Below are 25,252 nucleotides of genomic sequence, written 5' to 3'. Positions count from 1 at the left end.
TGTTACCACATGTTGCAAAGGATCTCTGTGCTTGAAATGCAGATCTTGCATTTTCCTAATGATGTCAAGTAATAGTTATCACTTATAACAGATTAAAAGCAGTTTTTACCAACAACCTATTATTAAATGGTGAGGGGTTTTCTCTGTGTTACCTTCTTTTATTTAATTCTCTTCCAGAGATGATAAACCCCTTATTTTCATTTCAGACCACTACTGTACTTACCTAGGTCAATAAGTATTGCATGTTGCTGGGAAGTTAATTGTTTTAGGAGTTCTTTATAAGGTGTGTCCTTTGGTGGTTGTTTACTCGGAAACTGATGTTTAAGATGGTATTGTTCTGCTAGAAACTTCCAGATCTCCCCACGGTGGTGACGTGGTACTCCTGAGAGAAGAAAGTCATTAAAACAGTAATTTGTACTCATACTGAGGGTTCAACTACAGTTGAGTGAACAGGATTGAGGAACTGAAGGTCCATATCTGCTAGACATGCAAACAGATCTCCATCTGCTAGATCCATATCTGCTGTATTCAGCAGATCATGGAAGTAGATCAAACTACAGTACTTATATTACCTCAACCAAGAAAAGACATCGGCATCTTAAAAGGAGATATTTAAGGTACAGAGTGAGCTGCCTAAGTCTAAGGTTACTGCTTACATCCAGCCCAAGAAGTACTAGAAGAGGCAGCAAAAATTGCAGTACTTGTCTCTGAAAAGTTATCTGCTTATCTCCCACTTTTCCATGTAAAGTAGACAATAAAGCACTGCAATAGCGCTAATTAACATTTTTCACTAATACAACACTGACGCTGTTGTCAGGAGTAAGTTCTAGGAAGGTAGGATGCACACATACCGAAAGTATAAACACATGCAAATGAGATGTGATCTACAGACAGCAGATAATCAGAAAGTAAGCATTGTATTTCTAGTTTTGCTATTGGTTTGCTGAATGACTGGTACATATAAAAATGTTTTAAAGCTTGAATTTCTTTCTCTATAAAAACGGATGACACTACTTAACTATTTAACATAGGTAATGGTAGCCTTCATTTGTATCTATACGCAAAGCTCTGAAAGTAACAGAAAGGTTATTGTTACTCACATACTTTATTTTAGCACAAGACTGGCACTATTAAATCATCTACAGAAGAACTCAATACACTATTCTTTGGGAAAGTATTCTGTCTAATCCATGATGAACCGGAATCAGGTATTAGAGTCTGAAGTAAATTATGGCTTAAAGTTTTTTGGACCGCTTTTTTCTTTTGGTATGTATGTAACATATGGATGGCAACCACAACAGGAGAAATCAAAATTGACTCAAGCATACAACTTTTATGGAAAGATAACAAAGCATATTAGAGCAATTTCACTGCCTTCTCTCATATAAGCACAAATGAATGTCAGTTTATCTCTGCAATACTTATTTTTACTACACTGTCATAATCCAGATTCAATTGCTTGAAAATGAAATGCTAGTAGAAATTTATAATATTTGAATCTGCATCACAAGTGTATTTAGTGAATGTTTCTGCAAATTAATTTAGGGAACTTAAACCCAATTATCAAAAAGTCTCCAACATGAAACAGAGAGAGAAAGTGCTGTTTCAGACACAGAATGAGCCAGGTTCTCCTCTTCAGATACACATCTAAAATTCCATTAGCTTCACTGAGGTTGAATGTGTCACAAAGGGTAGAACTGGCTTAACAGTGCACATTTACAGCTGCAAAATCACAAATTAATTAAAATTCCCTTTATGGAAGCAGTCTGATATTAAGTTTATCTCTGTATGCTGCATCATATGTGTAAAATAAAGCGTTTAGTTTACCACTTCCTAAATGAAAGATGCACCATATTTAAACATCTACTACAGTGTACTTTATAGGTCAACACTATACATTTGTTATTCTAATTTAAGCCCCGTGCTTATTGAAACCTGCATTTCTTACCTCTTTGCCTTGATTACTCAAGTTATTTTTAATGGTTTTGGTCTAAACTAGAACTTGCTGAACTCAATTTAAATTCATTTTTCATTTCTGTGTATGTATGAAACTTGACATCACTTCACTCTGGGAAGTCTGACACAACTGAGCTCTAGAGAGCGGAGCATAGCAGCATCAAGAGCTAGGGATAATTTCCCCATGTACTGGCTATTTGCATGTGCTTCTTATTAGCAATCCACTAAGCAAAGGTTTATTTATTTATTTATTTATTTACTTAGGTTGCATCACTCCAAGTTTTTTAAGTTTTATTTTGAACTTTAACACAGGCCAGCATCAGTGGACTATCAACAGAAACCAAGTTTTTGTCATGCTCAGATACTGACTGGACAGAGCCCTTTACCTACAGGGATGGAAGGAAACCTGTGACAGTAAGCTTTTCTTACTCTGCAGAGATTTGTGCTTGGGGCATTTGATACTGTTAGAAATCTAGACTTACCTAGTCATCTTAAATGGATAGCTTAGTTTAACTTGCTTGGGTAACTGCATACAGGCAGGTGCAATATTTGAAATACTAAACTTCTGCTCGTGGTGAATTCTTGACACTTCCTTTACATGTTGGAGAGCTTTGTATAGAACTATAAAAAGCTCCTTGGAGTAGCTATCTTCACCATTGGCTATAGATAGCACTCGGCATAAGGCCTTTGGGTCTGACCACAGCACAGATAACATTGAGTAACAACCCAATTTCTTAGAACATTTAAAAAACATCCTTAGGTTATATTACTTTTAATGCAGTGGAGGGAGGGGCTGATTGCTCAGCCTTGCAGTGAGGAAGACTGTAAGTGGTGTTTGCAGGTACAATGCATTGTTGAACTCAGAAAAAAAGGCAGTTCTACAGAGAATGTATACTGTTTGTATATACAAATGCTACCCAGGTTAGAACAAAGAATTTCCAGATAATAGTGCAGACAGTTTTTTCAGTTATTTACACAGTAATTTACTGGGCATTGTCCAGGCTTTTCTTCTTTAATTATAACTTTAAATTTATAAAATCAGATTGCAACAATTGTAATACATTGAGGTACTGTACAACTCTCCTATAAGGACAAATGTTATTCAAAAATTAATACCAGGTACTGTAACTCCAGTAATACAATTGCAGCTGCTGTTGAAAGGGACTGTTAGTTACATACACATAACCATGAAGATAACAAACATTGTTACTTGTTTAGCCAGCAACCTGAGGAACAGCTCTAGGGAGAATGTGGTTATAAGATGTGGTTAAGAGGTCACCCTATTCCTTTTCTAATACCATTTGTATTCATTTCAACAACTCAAAATAACAAACTGTGCTTACCTTGCCCAACAGCAGAGTGTATTTTTTCCACATCAAATTTAATCTTTGACCTTCCAGGTGTACTCAACATTTTTTCCCAAATCAAAGTTACATCTTTTAAGCATGGTGTGATTTCTTCATAGTCAAGTTTCAGACGTCTGTTCTGCAAATTGTTTTCTGAAGCTAGGAAGTGATATCATTAATGTACCAGTTAATATTGTTTATTATTTGTAAAATGGATTAATTTAACTTAAAACTTCATCATGCAATCCACATAAAATTAAACCCTATTAATTCTGAAACATTACATGTCTAAATTTTTGTGATTGTGGGGTGTTTTGGGTTTTGCTGGTGTTTTGTTTTGTTGGGTTTTTTTTAAAAAAGATATTATATGCAATATTAACAGTGTTTGGCCTGTTAAATTAAGTTCCTTACAGCTAGTCAGCTCTTAAATCCGAAGAAACATGAGAGATGATGACTAATGAAATAAGCGCATGATTTTCCTAAGCGGATTCTTCAGTTTCCCAGCTCTTAAAAAATGTAATGCAGAAGACCTACACCAAAGAAAAATACAAAACCAGCATAGTCATCTATTTGTTATGCATACAGCTCCATAATAGTAATGACAAAGTAAAAAAATTACTTTAAAGGTGATCATTCACATGTCTGTTTTTATACTACATTAAAAAGAAAGTTCAAGTGACTACATATAAGAGAAAGTTCAAGTATAGAAAATTTCAGAACCATGAACACAAATAGGACAATAAACACTAAGTATACATGAGGGTCTCCAAAAGTCACTGAAGAAATCAGAACAAGGGTCAATGCTTAACTCAAGCCTTAAACAACACATTTTAGATCATCAGAGTTCCTGGAGCACAGATCCACTGTAGTATTGGTAATTTTCTCAGATTACAATTTATATTATGTACCTAGTTCCAGGAAAAGAGTCCTGGGATATGGTCAACAGCGCTCTACTTGCAAAAATGAGCAGAGCACAGATTCAGAAGACATAAAGGACTGAAATGTTCCTATAGTTTTAAACAAAAATTTAAAAATACTTCTCAGCAACACCCATCAAGCAAATTAAAAATAAAATGATTTGGAACCATGTTTATGCAAGTTATCATGAAGTCACCATGATTTTTAATTAAGTTGCCATGATCATTGTTGTAATGATGCATTATTGTAATGTTAACAAGCTACTGTCATTTTGAGGACATTCTGCCATATATCATAAGCTTACTGCTACTTTTGATGATTTCACAGTATGAACTCACAAAATCACATCCCTGTATGTTACAGTCTTAAGACAATCCATGTCAAAAGGATGTTATCTTTCGTTAGTTTAATTCTCCATTGTTTGTATGTTCAACTTGTTCGTATAAATTTACCAAACAGTCAATTCACCCGAAATTTACATGGCCTATAATGACACTAAAATAGCCAACACACTAAGCTCATCTTGTTCTGAGATCTGTATCTGCAATTAAGGTTTTTTAGATTATCAGATTCTGAGAACTGCAAACAGTTAGCTGGCCCTATACTCCCACTGGCTAAAACAAGATTCTAGATTTTAAAAATGGAAAAAGAAAAGAACGGTTTGTATCTGGGAAGAGTTCACCTTACCTTCTTATTCTGTAGTTGCTTTCACATGTGAATAATTTCATTCAGTGAGGTTATTCATGTGAGTTATGATGTTACCTAAGTGTTTGCAAGATCTGGACATCACAGTATTTCATTCTGACATTTTCTAATTTAGTTTTTGACTTTTCACTTCAAAATAGTATATCTCATTTTAAAACATGACTTTGGCTGCATGTGTACTGACACATGCTTTATCCATCCTGATACAGACAGCTGTAGCTTAATTTTACTCCTTAGGGGTTTTTTTATTCCTGGTTTCTTGTTGGTTTTGAGTTTTCCCTGTAGGTTATACTCAGTGTTTAACCACAGGCCTATGTAAATACAAGCACTGATGGTTTTATTATAACTGTGTGTCCACACTGAAAGTGATCCTGTGTATCTAAACTGTTTGTCAACTTCTTCACATTTTCTTCGGGTCAAATACAACATATATATTAGAATATTAAAAAAAATCCCAAACTTAACACACATGTGGCATTGTATGAAGAGAAATTAAAAATGGCATTTAAGTTTCAGCTTATATGAAAACAAACTCAGAGAAATCTTTCCATTTTCTGTCCTTTGTAAACAAGTATTTTCAGGTGCTTGGCAACTTCTTAGTCTTTTCAGACTTTTCTGCTTTATTCAGTCTTCCTTTGCCACATGTAAAAATGTGACAGTGGGAGTGACATGCAAGGACTGAGAAGAGAGTATGCTTTTATCAACAAGCTTATTTAGATACTGACACTACCCAATTCCCAATATCACACTTAAGCATTATCAGTAAAGATGCAATATACTGTACATTTAATTTTAATATTTTGTTCAGTATTAAACAGTAGTACTCTGGGATTTATTACTGCATGTAAAATATTTATTTTTACTTCCCAGAGACAAAAGCTTCAGAATGTGTGGCATTACATTACAAAGCTGTGCTCACTGGAGCACAGTCACCTGTTTTTTCAAGTACTGTCTCACCATCTGAGCTCTTCATGCAGCACCTACCTAGGACAACTTCCTTACTCCATGGTGCATACTGCACAGCCTGGATCTCCAGTCATGCCAACACCTGTCTCATTCATTCACTGTCTAGCTTCAGACATGCTCGTTTTAGTGAATTGTGATGGTTTTGCAATTGTTTCTTTTGGGCGGGCAAAACTGGAGCACCTGATTAAACTTGTTAAAATTTTTATGGATACTAATGTCCTGCAGTTGCCAAAAACTTGACGGCAGGCTGTAGATTCCGATAACTTGAATACAAGATAATTAAAAAAAAAAATCAGGAATATGAATATACAAAACAGAAAATTTATTTCTAAATGCTAGGTCCCATAAAAATTCCAAGTTACAGATTGACTTGATAGAAGTTTACCTATGACAGCACTAATCTAAACTGAAGGGATTGTATAAAATCATTGCTTTCAGTATATTGTATATTTGGTGTCTGTTGCCATATTTTATTTTACCGGATTAGCAAGTAGATTTGCTGGGAACATGCCTGTCACCTGTGGGGTTCTTGGGAAATTCAGGTATCAGGTGTTCTTCAGATACCAGGGTCTAAATAGGAGAGCTATACTATTGGGAGCAAATAGCCTACAGGTGGGCTAAGTGTTCTGGGAGGCCATATCCAATGTCTGAGAGAGATGTTTTCTCCTTCCAGCCAGAAGTCTCAGCCCAAGTTTAAAGAAGGATTTCATGTTTGGTATACTGACCTTTTCACACAGCTGGGCCCTTTCTCTACACAGTTGTTCTTCCTGGAAGACAACCCTTCCTCAAGTTTACACAAAGACAAAGAAGAATAGCCACTTTCATGCCAGGCCCCTCACCCCTTGAGGATCCAGGTGCCTACTCCCTTCCTGAACATTTAAATCAGCCAAATAAACATTTCTGTCCTCATCATTCATATCTTCAAAGGAGCAGCTCTCAAGGCCAATCACTTCTAATTCTGTATGCAGCTGCTACAATAAAATGTATATCCTTAATCAGCTGCATTTTATGTGTAAAAATTGCTACCGCAACGGATTTGTTGCAGCTATGCATTCAGCCACAGAAAAATTTTGGTTAAGAACAACCGTGAATTCCAGTTTCTCACGCTGCTTCTCATCACCCTTCTGATTGATCTAACTCATTACTACTCCATACAAACCTTGCTTGCACAGTGTGTGTACACAGGCAGGCACCCACGGAAGTCCACAACCAGCTCCTTAAGAACTTCAATTCAACTTCAAGGCTGGCTAAACAAAACGTTGCAATGACCAATACTTAGACAATGACCTATGGATGTGAATGTAGAGAGGAATTCAGTTTGTGATAGTGGTTGTGCTGAATTGCTTGTCAGAGCTTCTAGACACCAGACTAAAAAACCCCAGCCATGGTAAAAACTAAGAGTGCCAATTAAGATAAAGAAGGTGAAGTGATAAAAAAAAAGTGTAAATTGTAACCTACACTAATGAGATCTGAGGGAGGTGCTGCTAAACTGATTTACCTGTATGTTTCTAAAATGTTTCATAAAGGCTTGGTCCAATCCACTGCCAAAGCCACAGAGCAAACCAAAAAGTGAACTTGTATTGCAGTAGGGTGTAATCAAAAACTTCACCAACCTTGTAATTTCTGGTTTTCTTTCTCCATTCTGAGGAGCAGTATCTGCTGAATAATGGCTTTCTTCCACAACTCGCGAAGCTCACGGGGTGTCCGTTTCCTTTCTTCTTTCACTGGCCCAAATGGGCCATCTTCACACACTGGTTCCAATGGGGATCTTGGTGGAAGTTCCCCCAATTCAGAGTAATCTTTAAAAGAGAGAAGCTGTTGTGAACTATTTAGATTTCATGAATAGATGAATGATGGGACAAATTTTTAAAGACTGCATATACACATACATACATATCTACATACATATATAGGGGGTAGCAATACCAAGCAAGGTTTCCCAAATGACACTTTCAAACAGATTTACAAGCTGCTTCTGAGTAAGAATCACATGGGCCAAAGCCTGAAACATTTTTTTTTCTATAACCTGATAAAAATATTGTACCGTACATCAAGACCATGGCTTGCTAATTACAGCTTTACAAGGCTAAAAAGGAAAGGGCAAGTTTGAGAAACTGCAAAAATACAACCTACAGTTGAAACCTGGCATGATTCAAACCCGCCTAATTTGAAGAATAATCTCTAAACTGTGTTTAACAAAGAAAACACACACCCTTAGCTGCACAAACACAATACCACCTAAGGCCATGCAATGGGATGATTACCAGTTCTTAAAGTAAACAGGCAGAAAGGGAGACAGGCACCTTAGACATGTTTGCTCTCACTCCTAATTTTTAACCATGTCATAACCTTCTGCACTTTTTCTTTTGGCTTCAGCTGGTCTACCATAAAATGTATATCTTTTTGTCAAGCATGCAAGAAGAGTGAAAACACTACAAAAGAAAGTGAACATTAAATAAATCTCAGGTAAACTGAAAAAATCTTTTATTTTTAGAGAAAGGTTAAACAACATTGTTTTTAATCAAGTTCTCAACATGAGAAGCATAAGTTCTCATACTTTGTTTTCTTAATGTCTGCTGCAGTATCACTTAATTTTATTGTTTTATACAGCTTCTCTGAAGGCTCAGTTGTCTGTGATATAATCTGTATCTAGAAGAAAAATTACTCAATTAACCACCTTTAAAATGAATGGTCAAAACCACCCATCTCTTCCTACCAAATCCCAAATGGAAAGCCATCGCAACAGCACTTCTCCTTCAGCCAAACAGAATGGCTGTGAAACGTCTCCCCGAGGACAAGCTGACCAGTTATACATGCAAACCATTCCCCAGACTCTCCAGCCAAACTCAAGTACATTTGTGCATGCTATTTCAAACAGCTCCCGGAGAAGGGACACTCCTGAAACAATTATTCTCCGTGGTAGCTCTGTGGTCCATTTCTTTATCATTGCCTAGCACAGTGATAAAGATTTTGAATTAAATACACTCACACAATTATCTCATCTCTACAAACTAACAAAATAGGAAGGTGTTCATCCCTTCAGAATCTGCTCAGAAAGCTAATGTATATTAACTCACATGGTTCCTATACAGCTATTCTTTTCTTGATTGCTGAAAGGCACTCACACAACTAAGCTCAGATGACTAAATAAGAATGGAAACGGTCGCAGCTGTTGGTTTCTGCTTTTCTAAGTTTTGCCACTGTCAATCTTTTCCTCTTAAAGAGTCAGAGACAAATAGGGCGGGTCCAAAAGCACCCGTTTCCTTAAACAACATTTATTTGTTTGTTACCACAGTTAAACTCAAGGGCTAAACCACACATATAAAAATAAATACATTTTCAGCTAGCAGCATAAATTAAACCTTTACAAACTTCCACTGTGTGGAATACCCAAACTTTGGCTATCTACAGCATTTCAGAGAACAATGAACTTCACAGGAATGTAAATTAGGCAGAGGACAAATATTTGACATTTTAATGGCAATCACAATTTGTTGCAAAGAGAAGTAGGAAACACTGACAGAGGCATTCAAAAATAGAGATAGTTATGAAAAATATCAATACAGTGAAAAAATTATATTATATCCCTTAAAAGAAACCAGGAAACATTAATTTAATTTTTTTCTTTACAGGTAAATGGAAAGACTTCCCCGGGCAAAGATCTGCAAGTATAAAAGAAGTTTAGGTAAATGTCATCAGGTAGAGAAGGAACACACACTTGATAATCCTCAATTTGTGTTGAAAATTAAAGGAAAATTATTTTGATTTGTTTGTTGGTTTTGATGCACACACTATACTGTCAACAATGTTCTGTACATATAATAGTTTTCACACTGATTTTTCTTAGTGCACGTTAACATTATAAGGGAAATGCTCTTAATGATAGTGCTGGTAGAACTGCTTTAATTTGCCCGAATAAAATAATAAACTTAAAAAAATAAAAATACCATCTTGAAGGAAAGTGCTTAATTTTCTCTGAGGCTGCATTGCATGTACAAAGTAACACTGCCATAAGAGATAGGAATTAATGAAAATGGTCTCCAAACATTAATGCAAAAAGTAAAAGTGATCCAGATGGGTACACCTTATCCACTGTACACTATCTGTAGTCTATTCACTTCTTACTACATTCTTATAGCATCCAATATAGAATGCATGTACATCTTAGGGGAAACAAATCTCACCCTACACATCCTCTCAGTGGTTTATGGATCTCCTTTAGAGTCAGATATGTGTTCTTGTTTTATGCATGTATATATGCATGTATGTGTTAGAAAACATCAAGACTATCTATAGAGACAGTTTATAGTTACCCACTTGCAATAAAAAAAGGCTGCCAAAACACATGCAAGGAAATGGATTAAATGCACTGCATTCCTAAAGCACGAATGAACATACTCAAGACCTAAAATCTTCCTGTTTTTAACATGTACATTCTACTTTCTCCGTGCAAATTTTATGGATTGGTCTTCAAGTACTGACTTAACAAAATATCACCTTTTAAATTATCAGAGATGTTACTCATTTCTCATCCTCCAGTGATCAGACTTACTGTGGCAACACTTGAACCGCTGCAAAGCATTAATTACTCAAGTCCATGGTCCTGCTTCCATTTAGGCTGAAAATTTCTTGTCTATTACTGATTAACCTGATAAGATCAGTATTCACTAAAAGAAACTTAACTCACAATGGTTAAGGCTATAAAAGAAACCAGAAAGATTACAAAATTCTATAGGCTGAACCCTACCTCTAATTCTTCTGTGGAAGAGTCCTAGGCTTGATTCTGCCTTCCAAACAGCAGCTCCTTTTCTATCTTTTCTTTCTTTTTTTCTTTCTTTCTTCTTATCACTTGTAGATATTTAACAGGAAGTCTAAAATCTACTCTGATAAAACGCAACACATTCACAACCTGCCTTCCCTCCCATCTCCATGCTGGCAGGTAACAGGATGTATAGAAACCAAAATGAACCTGTTTAACTGCTCAGGTGGCCTGTCTAAAGTTTGCAGAGTTGCATCAGCTGTTTGGCTAGTAAAGGAGGGGAGGGAGGTGGAATGTGCAGGTAATCCCTCAAGGCAAAGTGAAAAAACAGACATTTAGTAAGTCAGCACTAACCCATGTCCATGAATATACCAACAGACAGACATGCCACCCAGCTTCCACATCCAGGACAGGATTAGAAATAATGTAACAAGAAACTACATATTTTTTTATTATGCACAAGTGATCTGGAGGATAGTACAGAAAACAAAAATAAATAGAAGAGCAATTCAACTGAACATAACTGGGAGCTCACATTCCACCGAAGCAAACTGCCACGTGTTAAAATCCAAGTAATGTGCAGCCTTCAAAACTTTTATAAGATTTTTAAGCTCACTTCACCCCACACTGAAAGACTGCTTCCATGTTGATCTGCCAACCTCATCAGCTTTTGTTAACTCCTATTCCTGTTCTCCTTTTAAAATATGTTGCTCCCTTCCCTGTAGCTTCCATATAAAATTCTACCTCCATACATGCTACTTCTACAGGCCTACTATACTTCTAATCTTTCAGGTTCAGGACTGGGCAACTTAACTCACTAACTATTACTACGTTTTATCAATTCACAGGTTATTTTCCATTTGAAGTTCAGACTTGGACTACCCTTCAGAATTACGCTTCTGCACAATGCACTTCTACAAGTCTGTGGGTCTAAAGTATTCCTCAAGAAAAAGTGTACTTCACTGGGAAAGCCACCAGTTCTCCTGTGCTTGTTAGAACTTGTGCAAGGTGAAGAACTGCAGATGAAACTGCTGATGAAGCAGATAGAAATGTTGCACAAATATACTAGTGCATCCATCCATACCTCAGCAGTACAGCTCTGATGCTCCCACTGCTTATACTACCCAAGAAAAGATAAGGCCAATAGTAACAATGGACTGAGATGGAATTTGTAGAGCAGATCCATTCATCTGTACTCAATTCCTTCGCTTCGTGTGGCAGTGCATCAATCTTAAGATGCAGAGTATCCCTACACTCCAAAAGGATCAACTCTCTCATGTGCAAAGATGACACACAAAACTAATGAAGAAAGTATCATGGTATATTGCTACCAGGGACCACACTAAAGAAATTTTGTAAACGAAAAGCTGGTGAATGACTGCAGTAGTAATTAAAACAGACTGTTTGACTGGTAGTGAAATAAACAGGAAATCTCATTAGCTCCAGAAGAAGCTACAATGAATATAAAGCATTTGCTGGGACCTGTGGGAGGACATTAAAGTATTCCAACAGTGATTTATTAAGACGATGCCTTAAACCTTATTTTTTTAGGAAATTTCATTTGCAATTGACTAGAAAAAAAAATTGATCAATAGTTTCTTATTCAACCAATCTCAGTATTAAACAAGGCTTTTCAAAAACAAGAAGAAAAAAAGGAAACCCACTAAGAGAAACCACACACACAAAGTAAAAAATAATAGAAGTGACAAACCCACCTAAAAGCCTAAATTTTAAAAACATTCTTTGAGGAGCACTTAGTCTAACCAACCTCAAATACCAAAACCAAGATAACAAGATTAATCTTTGACTAGAACTGCAACACTTCACATAGAAAAGAAGTGCTTGTTTTATTTTTATAGGAATCTAATAGGGAGGAGGCTCAAACATAATGCATTACCCACCATCCTCACTACGGAGTTGTTTGCACGTGGCTTTAAATGCAGTGCTTACCAGTCACATCTACTGTCCAGGGTTAAGAAGTCAGGCAAGATAAGGTGAGAATGTGGATGGAAGAATTCCATTAAGCACTTTATTTTATGCATTATACTGTTTTTCTTTGTTGCATTTTAAACATTACAAAATTCAGCTTAGCAATCAAATGAGAATCTTCAGAGTCATGTAAGATTAAATTGCTCAGAAGACTTTCAGAATTTCCTTAGTTCTCTTCAGATCTTCCATTCAGGTAGTGCAACTCCTCCTTTCCCACATGACACAAGATTAAAGAGGAACTGCAAACTTCTACAACCAATGATATAATATTCCTATTATTTTACACCGATGTCTGGATTTTTTGACTTCATAACCAAATGTGGTAACATGACCAGGAGCCTTCTGTTACCAGAAAGCTTCAGATATGGAATCACAAGAAGCATCAAGTTCTTTTAGTCTGACATACAACTGAAGGCAATGGCTAAATGAGGAATTCTTGAAAAATTATGTATTTCAATACAATTGATTAAAATCAGCTCTGAGAGATGCTTTAGATTTTGACTTTTCTTTTAAAGACAAGAGCTTCTTAAAAAGCAATCACTACCTCCAAATTCACCCCATTTACTAATATTATCAACCTCTGAGAAATTAATGCCCTGATATTTCAATGGGCACAGAACCTATCACACATTATATGTGGTACTTAACTGCTTATAGCCAAGCTCTTATGCTGCAAATCAAGATTATGAACATATACTCAGAGAGTGACAGAACTGAGTAATCAATTCTAACCAACTGGCTTTATTACAGCGTTTACAAATCTAGTCATTAGTTAATTAAAAATCATTTTGTTGCTAAAAAAGAACCATTAAAACAGTATTGGAGGACACATTACAAATAATTTACACCACATAAACATTCTAAGTATAGAATGTTAAAGCAACAGTTTACAGTATTTGCAATACTACCACAAAATTATTTTAAAAATATTTTTGCTTAAATAATGGAAGAGATATAACCCTCACCACAAAGCACATAAACAGATAGGTAGGTGCTAACTACAACTGGTTTTAATAATAACAGTTTTTCAAATCCACAAACTTTTCTTCAGCACTTAGGATTTAACAGTTTGCCACCTCTGTCTGCCAGAGACTGAAACCCAATTCGTTTTAATGAACGGATCAAGTTTTTTTTCCTGTACAGAGATACTTGTAATTTCTAAAAGCGCTTTTATTTTGTAAGTCAAGTTGTAAAATACTATGGAGTTGTTCTGGCTAAAGTTCCTTTTTTTCATCTGAATCTATTTTCTGAGTACCGCTAAGCCATACCAAGCATCTCATTCCTCTAAATTGCAAATTCTTTCACTGTTCAACATGTAACTTCCACCCCACTGCTCACCTCGAAACAAATCACCCATTCTCCAAACTAAAACTGATACATCTGTTACAAAAATCTTGCTATCTACTGCCAACACACCTCCTGCAGCAAGAAAGTTCACAACAAGCACTGTCACTTTCCCATCATTTACTTCAGAAAACTATTCACACCCGTTTTAAATCTAGCACTTGATTTTACTCTGCTGGGAGTTTCTGACAATCTGCAAAACAGTTCTCCCACTATGACAAATTCTGAGCAGTCAATATGTGAAAACTGTAGTGAAAATAGTCCACTGCAAAGAGATTTGTAGATGCTGAATAAAGTATGCAAATATCCTGCTGTGCTGCAGTGCAAGGTGAAGTTTCATGATCACTCTGCACTGATCTCAGTGTGTCCTGCTCCTGAGCAGGATAAGAGCACCCACCCTCAGCTTGCAGACACATGTCCTTACCTGCCTCCCTGTGCCTGCTCTAGTGCTTGTGTAACACTCCGAGTGGGACTAAAAAACTAATCACCTTTTTTGCGTGAGCCCATACTTCAGCTGGTTTGAAACGATCACCAAGTTGTTCCCTTCACCTTTTTACCAGCAAAGACAGAGAACTAGGAAGTCCTAAACCATTTGCATAGCCACAGAATATGGCTCTTGTTAGACTCTACAGAAGTATGAAGATCTGGCTGCAAGTAGGTGCGCAGGTAGAAAGGTAAAAATCAAAAGAACTGAAGAAACACTTTTATTACTTAGAATGTTTAAGATGGCGAGTGGGGGATCCAGAGTGAATATTGTGTACTTATATATAGAAAACGGACAAAAAAAAGCTTTGGAAAAAGACATTAAAAGACAAACTTTCTTTCAAAAGAAATATGGTATTGTAAGATCAAAGCGTGATCCATTTTGTAAGTGACCTGTGCTCCTCTTTTTCCATCTCTCCACTTTGCAGGATACAACACTCATTCCACCCCCACAAATAAATAAAAAAGAAAACTATCAGAGGACAAGACACTGAGCACGTCTCAAGGTGGTGGTGAGAGAAACGCTGCCCCCCAGTGCTCCACACCACCTGCAGCAGCACAACCATACCACGGAAAGCAACAAACAGCAGGAGATGGGGTTGGACATTTGAACTGTAGCTTGCTGCAATAGAACTAGCATAATTCAACCCTGCAAACCTCCAGCTACCAGCTGGAAAGCAATAAAAATCTCCACAGATCATTTTATCTGTGCAGAAAATCCTTTCTAGGTCTCCAAACTGGAGATCAGCCTCATCTTTCGGCTCACCAGAGATCGTCTGGCTGTCCTGCCAGGCAGCAAATTGCATAATGCTTCTCCGATGTGTTTCATTGTAAAGTTATGTCCAGAAGCAGGGGAAAACAGCAGGGAAAGGGGAAAGTGGCAGCACCCACAAGCAGGAGGTGGCTGGAGGAGGGCCTGCACATGGGACATTGCTCTTATAACAACCAAAAAGTAATAGTTTCCTGTGCCCAAGGCTTGCTGTTGTCTCAGAGCACTCACCTTGCCTGCGCGTGGCTGGATTGAGTCCAGTTATCAGGCAAGGCAGGAATCTCAACTGGCAAGAAAAAATGGCTTTCCGGTCTATCTATTTGCAATATTCATTTTTTTTTAACTCTACTGATTTAGGACTGTTTTTCATTTTATTCCTGAGCTAGTAAGAAATTAACAACCTCCTTTATGTATAATAAAATCCTCCTTTTAAGTAATGGTGTTGGCAAAACAAACAGCATGCTCTCTGGTTGGTAATACATGATGCAACCAAAGCACAGCCAGCAATCATTTCTCGCCAGCTGAGCTACAGGAAATGAAGTTTTAGCTCAAACTACTTACGACCATCTCCTAAAGAAGCAAAGGATCCAGAAGTGCAAGAGAGTGGGACTCAAAGTGCTGTCAGGTTCACATAGGAATTCAGGACACTAGACATCTCTCAAGTTCAGAACCTCATAAGATTAAGCTCAAAATTTCTGCAAAAGCTTTGTATAAGTTGTCTGTTTTATTTGGGGGGCTTTTTTTTGTTGGTGTTTTGTTTGTTTTTTTTTTTTTTAAACTTTTAGTAAATACATTTTCATATCCTGCTGCGTTAACCAAAGAGAGGCAATGAACATGATGCATCTTGAGATTCAGTTCCCCACTTGCCTATACAAATGGAATCACAATTGTCAGGATCTAGATCTTTCTGTGTGTATAAAGCTTAAAGTTGTCTCTATTTCTTGTGACATCTTACACGTACATATTTACTAATTACAACCCAAAGAAGGTACAGCCACAGAACAATTTCATTTTGTTGACAGTGCCTGTCCACAAGTGGTCAAAGCAATGCATAGTTCAGGAATACTGGTGGATTTTATGTTTAATACAAAGTTTAATAAAGCAGCCTATGCTAATCTTGAAAAACTTTTATCATCTCTGACTCACAGAGATCTGGGTCTCTTGGTTGGCTGACTTACTAACTTTTAAAAAATCCTTAGCCTTTTTTTTCTCACTGCTCTCCTGCAGAGTACCACACACCTGGAGTTGTACTCTTGAATGGAGAAATTGGTCGGTGGAGTCACAAACTATAAAGGGAAACTCATGAATATTCCCTTCCTTCCCTTTCTTCATGCTTACTTTTGCAGAACATGACAAAATGTGTTATCTTTAAAACCTTCTTTGCCCTCTGTCCAATTTGGCTGAAACTGATTTTTTGGTGATACATCTGCTGTTTGCATAAATTGTTTCCAAAGAAAATCAGTCTAAAAAGAGCAAGAAAGACTTTAAGACTTTTTTTTTTTTTTTTTTTTTTAAAAAAAAGGAAGTACAGATAACTTATCAAATCAATAAGCCCCACTGCATATGCTGCTTCTCCTTGAGGGAATATGAAAGAAAGAGGAACAAGATGATAAATAGCTAGGATAGCTATTTACATTTACTTTGGAACTACAGAGGTTACTAAGTTAGCTGTGGTGGTGAGTCCAATGTAAGATCATCTGTACAGCAGCTTTCTTAAAAGCTACAGAGACTAGATCATGAGTGAGTATCCTTTACTACCAACAGTGTTCCAGGAGATGCATGAAAATCCAAATGGAAAAACCCAATACTTGTTATAAACAATAAAAAAACCCAACCTAACCAAGTTTTCTCCCTCTGTTCATAAACTGAATATGTACATTGGAACAAAAACAGAAAAAGAAAACAAGAGTGCAGAAAAAGGCCAGATATTTTCAACTGCTCCTCCTATTAATAGCACTTCCTGTTTTCCATTTTGGCCACACTTGTTTCTCCAACTACTCTGCTTATCCAGCTGTAGGTTGTTAAGATTGTGTCCTGCAGCTATTATGTCTCAGAGGAAATGCTTGGATAGGCAATTTAGGTTTGGGGTTTCAAAACCAGGTAAGACTATTTCCAGTCACAAAAAGATGCATCAAACCTGCAAAAAGCTTCACAGAACAGCTGCATTTGAACAGCTCCTTCATATGCCTTGAAGTACAGGACAGCATTTCACATGTATGTTTACACAACATGCTCTTGAGATCACTTCATTTTGAAGTACACTAAATTTGAGAGGCATCTATGCCCATATACAGCTTACCCCATCATCAGTCAAATTACATTGCAAATAATGCATTAATGACAGAAACACTTTTGTTACATGCTGTGTCCAGTTAATCAAGGTGTCCCTTTAAGATGCAAGGAAAATGTCTCAGTGACATTAAAATAGTTACCTTTTACTATATTTACTATAACGTACTGTTCCCTCATACTTATTTCTTATACAATGGCCTTAGACATCAGTCAGAACGCAGAGCCTGCAGAGCTCTGAATTTCAAACTTTAGTGAGACAGAGACCATTATCTACAGACATGAGCTTCTTTGAGGCATTGTTGTCCTCAGCACGTGCTGTACTATCTGTCTTACCTAAAATGAGATGCATAATGATGCACCCACATGTTGATGCACAGTAATTTTTTTCTAGTCTGTGGTTCTTTAGCTCTACAGAATATCAGAAAATAAATGTGTGAATAGTGGATAACTATGTCTCAATGGGCAAACGTCACAGACTGGAGCAGCATACGTGAGGTCAAATTTAGTATGGTATGAAGCATACATTGCAGAACTCAACTGACATTACAGAAGAAGTGTAATTCCTTCTGCTAGGCCTGGATTTTTCTAGCCTAGAGTTCTATTTTTCAGCATGGAAAGGTGAAACAGAAGCATCACATTTTCTTCAGAGCAATTGATACATTTTTTCCCCAGAACTCATTAAAATAGTACACATAAAAATAATTTCCTCTCTAGTTACTTAATTTCACACAAACAAAACTACATTACATACAAAGCTGAAAAATAAAACTAAACAACTGAGCTTGGCATAACAAAAAAGTAGGTGGGAAATTGCAAAGACAGTACAAACAGAGCACTGGGCAAATATGTCTACTCGGTAGACAAAACTGCTTCACAGATACATCCACTAACAATGTTCATGGGAGCAAATAAACACAGACTTTACCATCGTATCGACTAGGAGAATCACATGCTTTCTGAGGGGTTGCCACTCGCAGGAATATCTGTTGCCTCCACGAATGCCGTCGAGTCCTTACAGGGCTGTCCGCACCAGTGGCCTGCTGGCTGTGTTTGGATTTGCAGTCGCTAAAATAGCAGAACACAGAATGGCTTGTGAGTAGGTTACCTGAATCTGCTAGTAACAACAGCAGTCTTCAGTGAATACAGTAACACAAACCATGAACTAAGGAGCGCAGTGTGCTGTGCACATGCTGGGTCAAGCTCTTAGTGTTAGTTAGGTGAAGCTTGCTTTATGGCAGCAGGCTTATACAAAGCTGCAAACATCACTTAGGTTCACCAAAAGGGGCTAGCAGCTCTGTGCAATCTGCTTTCTCATTTTAATTAATTTTCAGGTTTCTTTACAGAAGTGTATTAAACACAATGCATTAAAGACACACACACCATAATGTATCTTTACCATTCTGCTATTTAAAAGCCATCCACAAAATCTAGCAATTATTCATAGGACACACAAAAGAACTGCTGATGCCTTTTATCAGCACACATCAATAAGCTTTATAAACACCAGCTAAACTTCCAACCTTCTGTGAACTGGGTAATATATTCCTTCACAACACAGACTTGGAACAAAACTTTTAACCTTTGTATTTGCAAGTCACCATCTGAAATAGGCAACAAACTTGGGAACAGTGTCCAGGAACCTTGGATGTTATTCTTTTGATGTAATCCAAAAACTACATGCAAAATTTTAATTCAGAATATTAAATGAAATAGTGAACAGCAATGCTGTTTTCCTATTAAAAATCCCACTAATAACTTTCACCCATTACATCTTTAAACTCTTCATTGCTTTATTCCAGCCATAGGCTAAATGGTTGCATGAGTCTTTGTTGGAGCTCTGGCAGCAACTGGGAGGAGCATTTTACAGGCCATCCTCTCCTTCCAATTTAAGGACACTGACATTGCTTAGGATGAACCACGTACACTCTCTTAACTAAAAACTGCTAATACAGTTCTTTGGCAGGAATAATCACAGGAATACATAGATGGAAGTTGCATGACCATCACACCATCAAAATGGCTAAGTAAGTTCTGCAATCTTAATGGGAGATGAGTCTGGGATAGCTCCATCCTTTTGACAGCAATCACATGCAGAATACATGCAAGTGAACTGTTACACAAATCAGGTTTTGCAAGTGTGAGAAGCATTTGAAATATTTCAGACAAAGGAACCTTTGAAAATACAGTTTTACCTCCAGGCTTTAAGAGAGAACCCTACCTTGTGCTCCTAAAGTCAGAGGTGTTATTTTCATCTACAGGAGCCAGAAATTTTAAGAAATTTGGCACAGAAGAGGAAGAATGAAGCTTTTTCCTTAAGGCAGTACGGTAGGAGATGCTGAGAGTGCAGTTGGGAAAAGTATAGTTTAGAACAAAGAAGTATAAATCCACAGAATAAAAATAATACATACTGCTAAGTTTCAAACAAAAAGCAGCTAAATCATGAAGGCCTGAATATCAAGGAAACCAAAGTCAAAACTGAAACTGCTAATAAAGTGCTACTTTGAAATACATATTTGTTTGGGCAAACTAAAATGTTCCAATATAAATAAACATACTTCCAGTGAAGTTATTATTCTTTGCTATATCCCAAGATTTTTAGTGCATGTTTCAAGTAAATTCCTTTAGTCTAATAAGAACTGATGCCAACTTCATCATTGTACATTTACTTAAATATCAGTTTCAATGATTGACTAAGTTTGGGGGAAAAGGTTAGGAAAACCTGACACTGATAATCATTGTGCTGGCAAACTAAAAAGAAGACATAGGCAAAAAACATTTTGTAAAGCATTAAAAGGGTTTTATTCAGACAAACTTGGCACTTTTAAGTTAAAAGCTGAATCTTCTGACTGATCATTTAGGATTGTGGCTCTATTTATGCAACAGACAGAAGCACTAATCAAATTTGATCAACAATCCTCTGACCAACATAATTCTGTTCTTCCTTTTAAAATAACAAGCCCCCAACATACTCAGAAGGTTAACAGAAGGAAGTGAGAACAACTCAGATAATGAAAAGTTTCTGCATGGAATGAAAACATAGAAAATTACTTGGCTGATGATACTAGCAGACTTCTCAGAAGAGTACACAAAAACACGTGAGTAGAAGAATTTAATCCTGAAAAACTAAGTTTAAGAAAGAACTGCTTCTGATAAACCATAATGATGTATCTGGCTGGCATTTAGCACTGTCTCCTGAAGATGTGAATGGGATGCAGGAGATACTCTGAGATAATCACTAGTATGAAGTGAAGCTGTTCTTTAGTAGCTGGTACTGAGCATGAAGAAAATAAGGCTGTTACATGGTGTGCCCTGCAAACAGGTTTCACTTAAAATCACAATTAAACAGTAATTTCACTTACAGAACACAATCAACTTGGGCAGTTTGACTTTATTGATTTAAACTCATTAACCCATTTGACATCCCTATCAATTTCTATTTTCAGTCTTGTTGCTTAGAAGTTCAATATGGTATACCCTTAAATGACAGGGAAAGGGAAGAAGTTGCTACCATGTGTGCAGAATCATTACCAAATCTACTTGGAAAAATCTACTTTTGAGAATTTAACCTTCAGGATTCATGTAATTCTTATTAAAATGAAGAGTAAACAGGACACTGTAGACTCACATTTCCTCCCCTGAGCTATATTACACTTCTGAGGTGAAACTAAATTAGGAGAGATGCTAATTAGTACTCAGCAAACCCAACTGAAGGAACTGGTGAAACAAGGTTCTCAAATTAGTATTTTCTCAGGATTAGAAGAATCAGCCCCTTGGGGAAACAGGAAACCTTCACCCAAGAGGACAAAACCAAACAATAAACAGCAACAGCAATAAAAATTGCTTGCCAATGGCCAGTGACTGTTGACAGCACTTCTGAGGACATTTGGTCTCATTATCCTTTTAAGCTACAATAAGCAGTTTTATCTCAAGGGGTTAAGAAGGGGTTTCATGGTTAAGACTTTCAGGGAGCTACTTGTTTCGGGTTCTCGAGGAAATAATGGGTTAACGTCCTTTTCTCAATGTTCTCTATATGTATTTTTGTTCTAAGAAAGGAGGCAAAGTATCATTTGATGTTGCTCAAAGTAACCAAGACAAATACATGAGCTGGTTGGGGTTTTTTGTTTGTTTGTTCGTTCTTGGGTTTTGGTTTCGGAGGGAGGAGGGGGCGGTTGGTTTTTTTTGTTGTTGTTTGTGGCTTTTGGTCATTTGTGGGGTTTCTTGCATTGGCTCTCCACAGTCCTACTATTTCTTGCCTGATTTAGTTAACTTAGTCAGTTTGCCTTTAACATTAAGCACAAAATAATATTAATATGTTTATGTGTTACCATGAACAAAGCAGAACAGAACTGAATGATTCAGTAGGGGCAGAGTAAGCTGGATCACAGGTTCTTGGCAACTTATTCCTCACACAAGTTAAGCAGTGCTGTTGTCTGCTGCATAACAACAAGTTGCTCTGGAGCAACTGGCTCTAAATAAAGTCAAGTGTCCATGTGTCTGAAAATTTTATTTATTAAAACAAAAAATTATGTAAGTAGCAGCTCTACATTCAATAGCGGAGCAGTTCAAGAGTTCCCTCTCCCATAAAAATCTACCACCTTTGGTCTATATTAAATTATTTTAATTATTTACACTATAGAGCTTCATATCTATGACATGGTAAAACAAACCCTACCCCAAACTATGTACAGGTGCTAGCTCACCTCTTTTGTGCAAAAAGCCCACTTTGTTCTCCACTTGAATTATGCCTTAGATATTTAAAAAAGTTGGGTGAAGAGGCCGAAGGATTAAGACGAGCTAGAGTAGGAGAATGTGCAAGTTGACCAGAAGAACTTTTAGATTCGCCAACAGATGCATTCAAACCGTATAGTGGGATTCCAACCAGAGCGATGGAGTTGAGGTAGCACAAAGAACAAAACACAGTAAGAGAGAAAAGGAGGGAGGGGGAAAAAAAAAAAAGTGAAATCCCTTCTCTAATCTTTGAAAGGGACCTGGCATATACAAATGAGTCGTTTCCTATGTTTTTCACAGTTAATGCAGTAACTGTAAGAGGCTGAACATTTTAACCCAATCAGCAAAGTCCCAAATACACACTTACAGGCTTCAGCAAGGCATTTCTACCTATGACTAAATTTAAACTCAAAAAAACCTGTTACTGACACACCCCCTTCTTCTCCCTCATATGTGCTTCCCCTTGGTTTCTATGACAAAGTCAGGCATATGATCAAGAGTTCTAATGGATGAGAAGTGAAATGCTACATGAAGAACTGAATTTATTTATACTTTGGGAACAATTTATGAGTTGAGGTAAGCTGTTCAAAAACACTCATAAAATGTACAAGACTTTGGAAAAGTCTATCATTCCAGTGATTTTTGAGAACTTTAAATATACTTTTCTTCTAAGTTTTCCATTTCCCCTGGTTCTGTACATTTGCTATGAAAGGGAAGCAACAGTGATTTCTTTTTGTTTTGACTTATGTGAGGGAGCAGGCACACTCAGGTCTTACAAAAAATTACATGAGCAAACCCAGATAGAAATAACCAAGGAAATGAAAAATATACTTAATTTCTAGCTGCATTACTATAGTAAGATAAGAACTGATTGAACAAGCAGCTGCAAGAATCAAGGCAACTCTCATGAAGATAACAGACCAACACCACAAGTCTTAAACTGTACTACAAAAACATTCCAGTATTTTAAAATTAAAAAGGTTCAAAGAAGGGACAAAAAGGCAATCCAGGTTATGTTTCCTTTCAAATACTAGAATTCTTTTTTTTTTTACCATCATCACCTATTTCAGGCATGTTCGTTTACTGCCCTACCTCCTGCGGGGAAAAATGAGCTGAAATACATACAGATTTCCTACTGACTTGTGTAAACAAGACGTTTTGGCAGCAAAACAAAAGCCTACAGACAGAAATGTTTCCATAGTAATAATTGGAAAAAGCCAGATAGAGGGAGGGAAGAAAATTGCCATAAAGTGGAGACTTTAGAGATGTAGAGGCGGGCTTTTGGAGGAGGACAGCTTGAAGAAAATTAGCATGAAGGTAAGAAGTAGCTTGTTTTTGTGAGTAAAATCCACATAGGCTTATTGAAAAGCTACACAGTAGCCTCACCTCTATCAACAATCAGGGAATTTATGTCAGTTTTGTGTGTTATTTTAAAGTGAGACTTGAATTCACCAACTAGTAATCATCTCAGCATCACAAATGCTACTGGATTTTTCTCTATAAATAGACAATAAGAAGTAGCATTTATTTATACTGCTCACAGATCAAACCAACAAAAATTAATGAATATTGCTTGCAAAAATATAATCAAACCCCTTAGGAGCAATCCTATGTTGTGCTAGAAAACATGCATCTCCTGTTTTCTTTCTTTCCCCTGTGGAGCACACAGGGCTAAAAGTGTTTTTAAACAGAATACCTACAAACCTCCAAAGAGTGACACACTGCTGGGATACATTTCTTATCCATTAAGAGGACATACCTGGTACGCAATTATCATCCCCAAATGTGCCCTCAACAAACAAAATCATAGCCTGCTTTTAATAAGTCTTACTTTCTTTTGTGAGGAGTCTCTGTGCTCACTGAGTGATACCTCATAAGTTTCCTCTGGGGAACAGACGGTGATGTTTCAACAGGTACCAGAGATTCCTGGCTTTCTGTTGGCAAATGACTCAGTGTGTTTGCTCGCCTCCGAAAACTTTGCTGAGGTAACATTACAGACTGCTCAACAGGAGAATCATCTGCGTCACTGGAGAGATCACCCACTGATCCACTGGTCTTGACAACATTTTCTGTAGGAAGTGTAGGAAGTCTGTCTTTCTCTTTTTCACACAGTGGTGGTTCCTAGCAGTGCAAAAAATAAGGTTATCAATACATGGGTTGAGAATCAGTCTCTGAGGTTGCAGTTCCATGTCATTATCCACATACCTCATATTCACATATCTCATCCACAGAGACCTGCTTCAAACTTGCACATTTTTATCATGATAGCTCAAAGTATCTTTGATGTTTTATTAATCACTTAGGTCAACAAATCAGTCTCCATTTTATAGAGAAAAAGTAATTTTCAGAGTAACGGTATTTTACAGTATGTTGAATACAACTCAGGAGAAACAGGGTCAGAACAGATGGGTCAGTTTCAGGTAACAGTGACAGCAGTGAAAAGGGTGGCATTTCAGAGTACTGTATAATTAACACCCCACCTAACAATAGAATACTCCTCTTGTCTATCTGAAGATTCACAAAAAGGACTTTAATCCTATGACTAGATACCTGTTTCAGTCCAAAACCATACATTTTTCTTCATTCCCCACCTCGTGTTTCCTGCAGCTGGCCATTCTTTCAAAAACATAAGCAGAAAGAGCAGACATTTTATCACCTGAAGTCAGGAGTCTGTAGGTGACTAGGCACTAGAGGAGACTCAATAGCTGTATCCAAGTCTGCAGAGTGCTAGGGCTGCCTCCAGGGAAGAAGACTAGCTTCTTCTATGCTGTTTGTTTATACTGTTTTATTCAGACTAAAAGCTTTCTAAGCACGCAAAGGGAGAAACTACTCCACTTCCTGGTTTAGTTTGATAGTTTTTATGAATGCAATCCTGCATTCACAGTATGTACTTTCAGGGCTGAAACCAACCAGATTAGGATCAGCAGCGTGGTAATTATTGTGTTTGTTTTGCTGCACATTGTTGCAAGATTCAGATGATGTTATATAATGTTTTAT

At 37.0% G+C, this 25,252-nt stretch overlaps 1 protein-coding gene across 10 annotated transcripts in view; it reads right to left on the bottom strand.

Moving 5' to 3' along the window:
• TBC1D1 (TBC1 domain family member 1) overlaps positions 1-25,252 on the bottom strand; it is a 114,118-nt gene that overhangs the window by 19,234 nt on the left and 69,632 nt on the right. For 7 of the 10 annotated variants that reach the window (XM_074822321.1, XM_074822316.1, XM_074822315.1 and 4 more), the window contains 7 exons: positions 24,087-24,376; positions 22,228-22,356; positions 19,746-19,862; positions 18,453-18,592; positions 7,505-7,690; positions 3,300-3,461; positions 224-382 (listed from right to left, as the gene is read on the bottom strand). In XM_074822321.1, coding sequence (XP_074678422.1) covers positions 224-382; positions 3,300-3,461; positions 7,505-7,690; positions 18,453-18,592; positions 19,746-19,862; positions 22,228-22,356; positions 24,087-24,376 — 1,183 coding nt within the window. The remainder of the gene's footprint in view (positions 1-223; positions 383-3,299; positions 3,462-7,504; positions 7,691-18,452; positions 18,593-19,745; positions 19,863-22,227; positions 22,357-24,086; positions 24,377-25,252) is intronic. The other 3 variants (XM_074822322.1, XM_074822323.1, XM_074822324.1) reach the window with 3 other exon arrangements.

Source organism: Strix aluco, chromosome 4 (genome assembly GCF_031877795.1).
Source record: "Strix aluco isolate bStrAlu1 chromosome 4, bStrAlu1.hap1, whole genome shotgun sequence".
Taxonomy (NCBI): domain Eukaryota; kingdom Metazoa; phylum Chordata; class Aves; order Strigiformes; family Strigidae; genus Strix; species Strix aluco.
The sequence above is the reverse complement of the archived record's forward strand: the minus strand, read 5'-3'. Positions and strand labels throughout refer to the sequence as shown.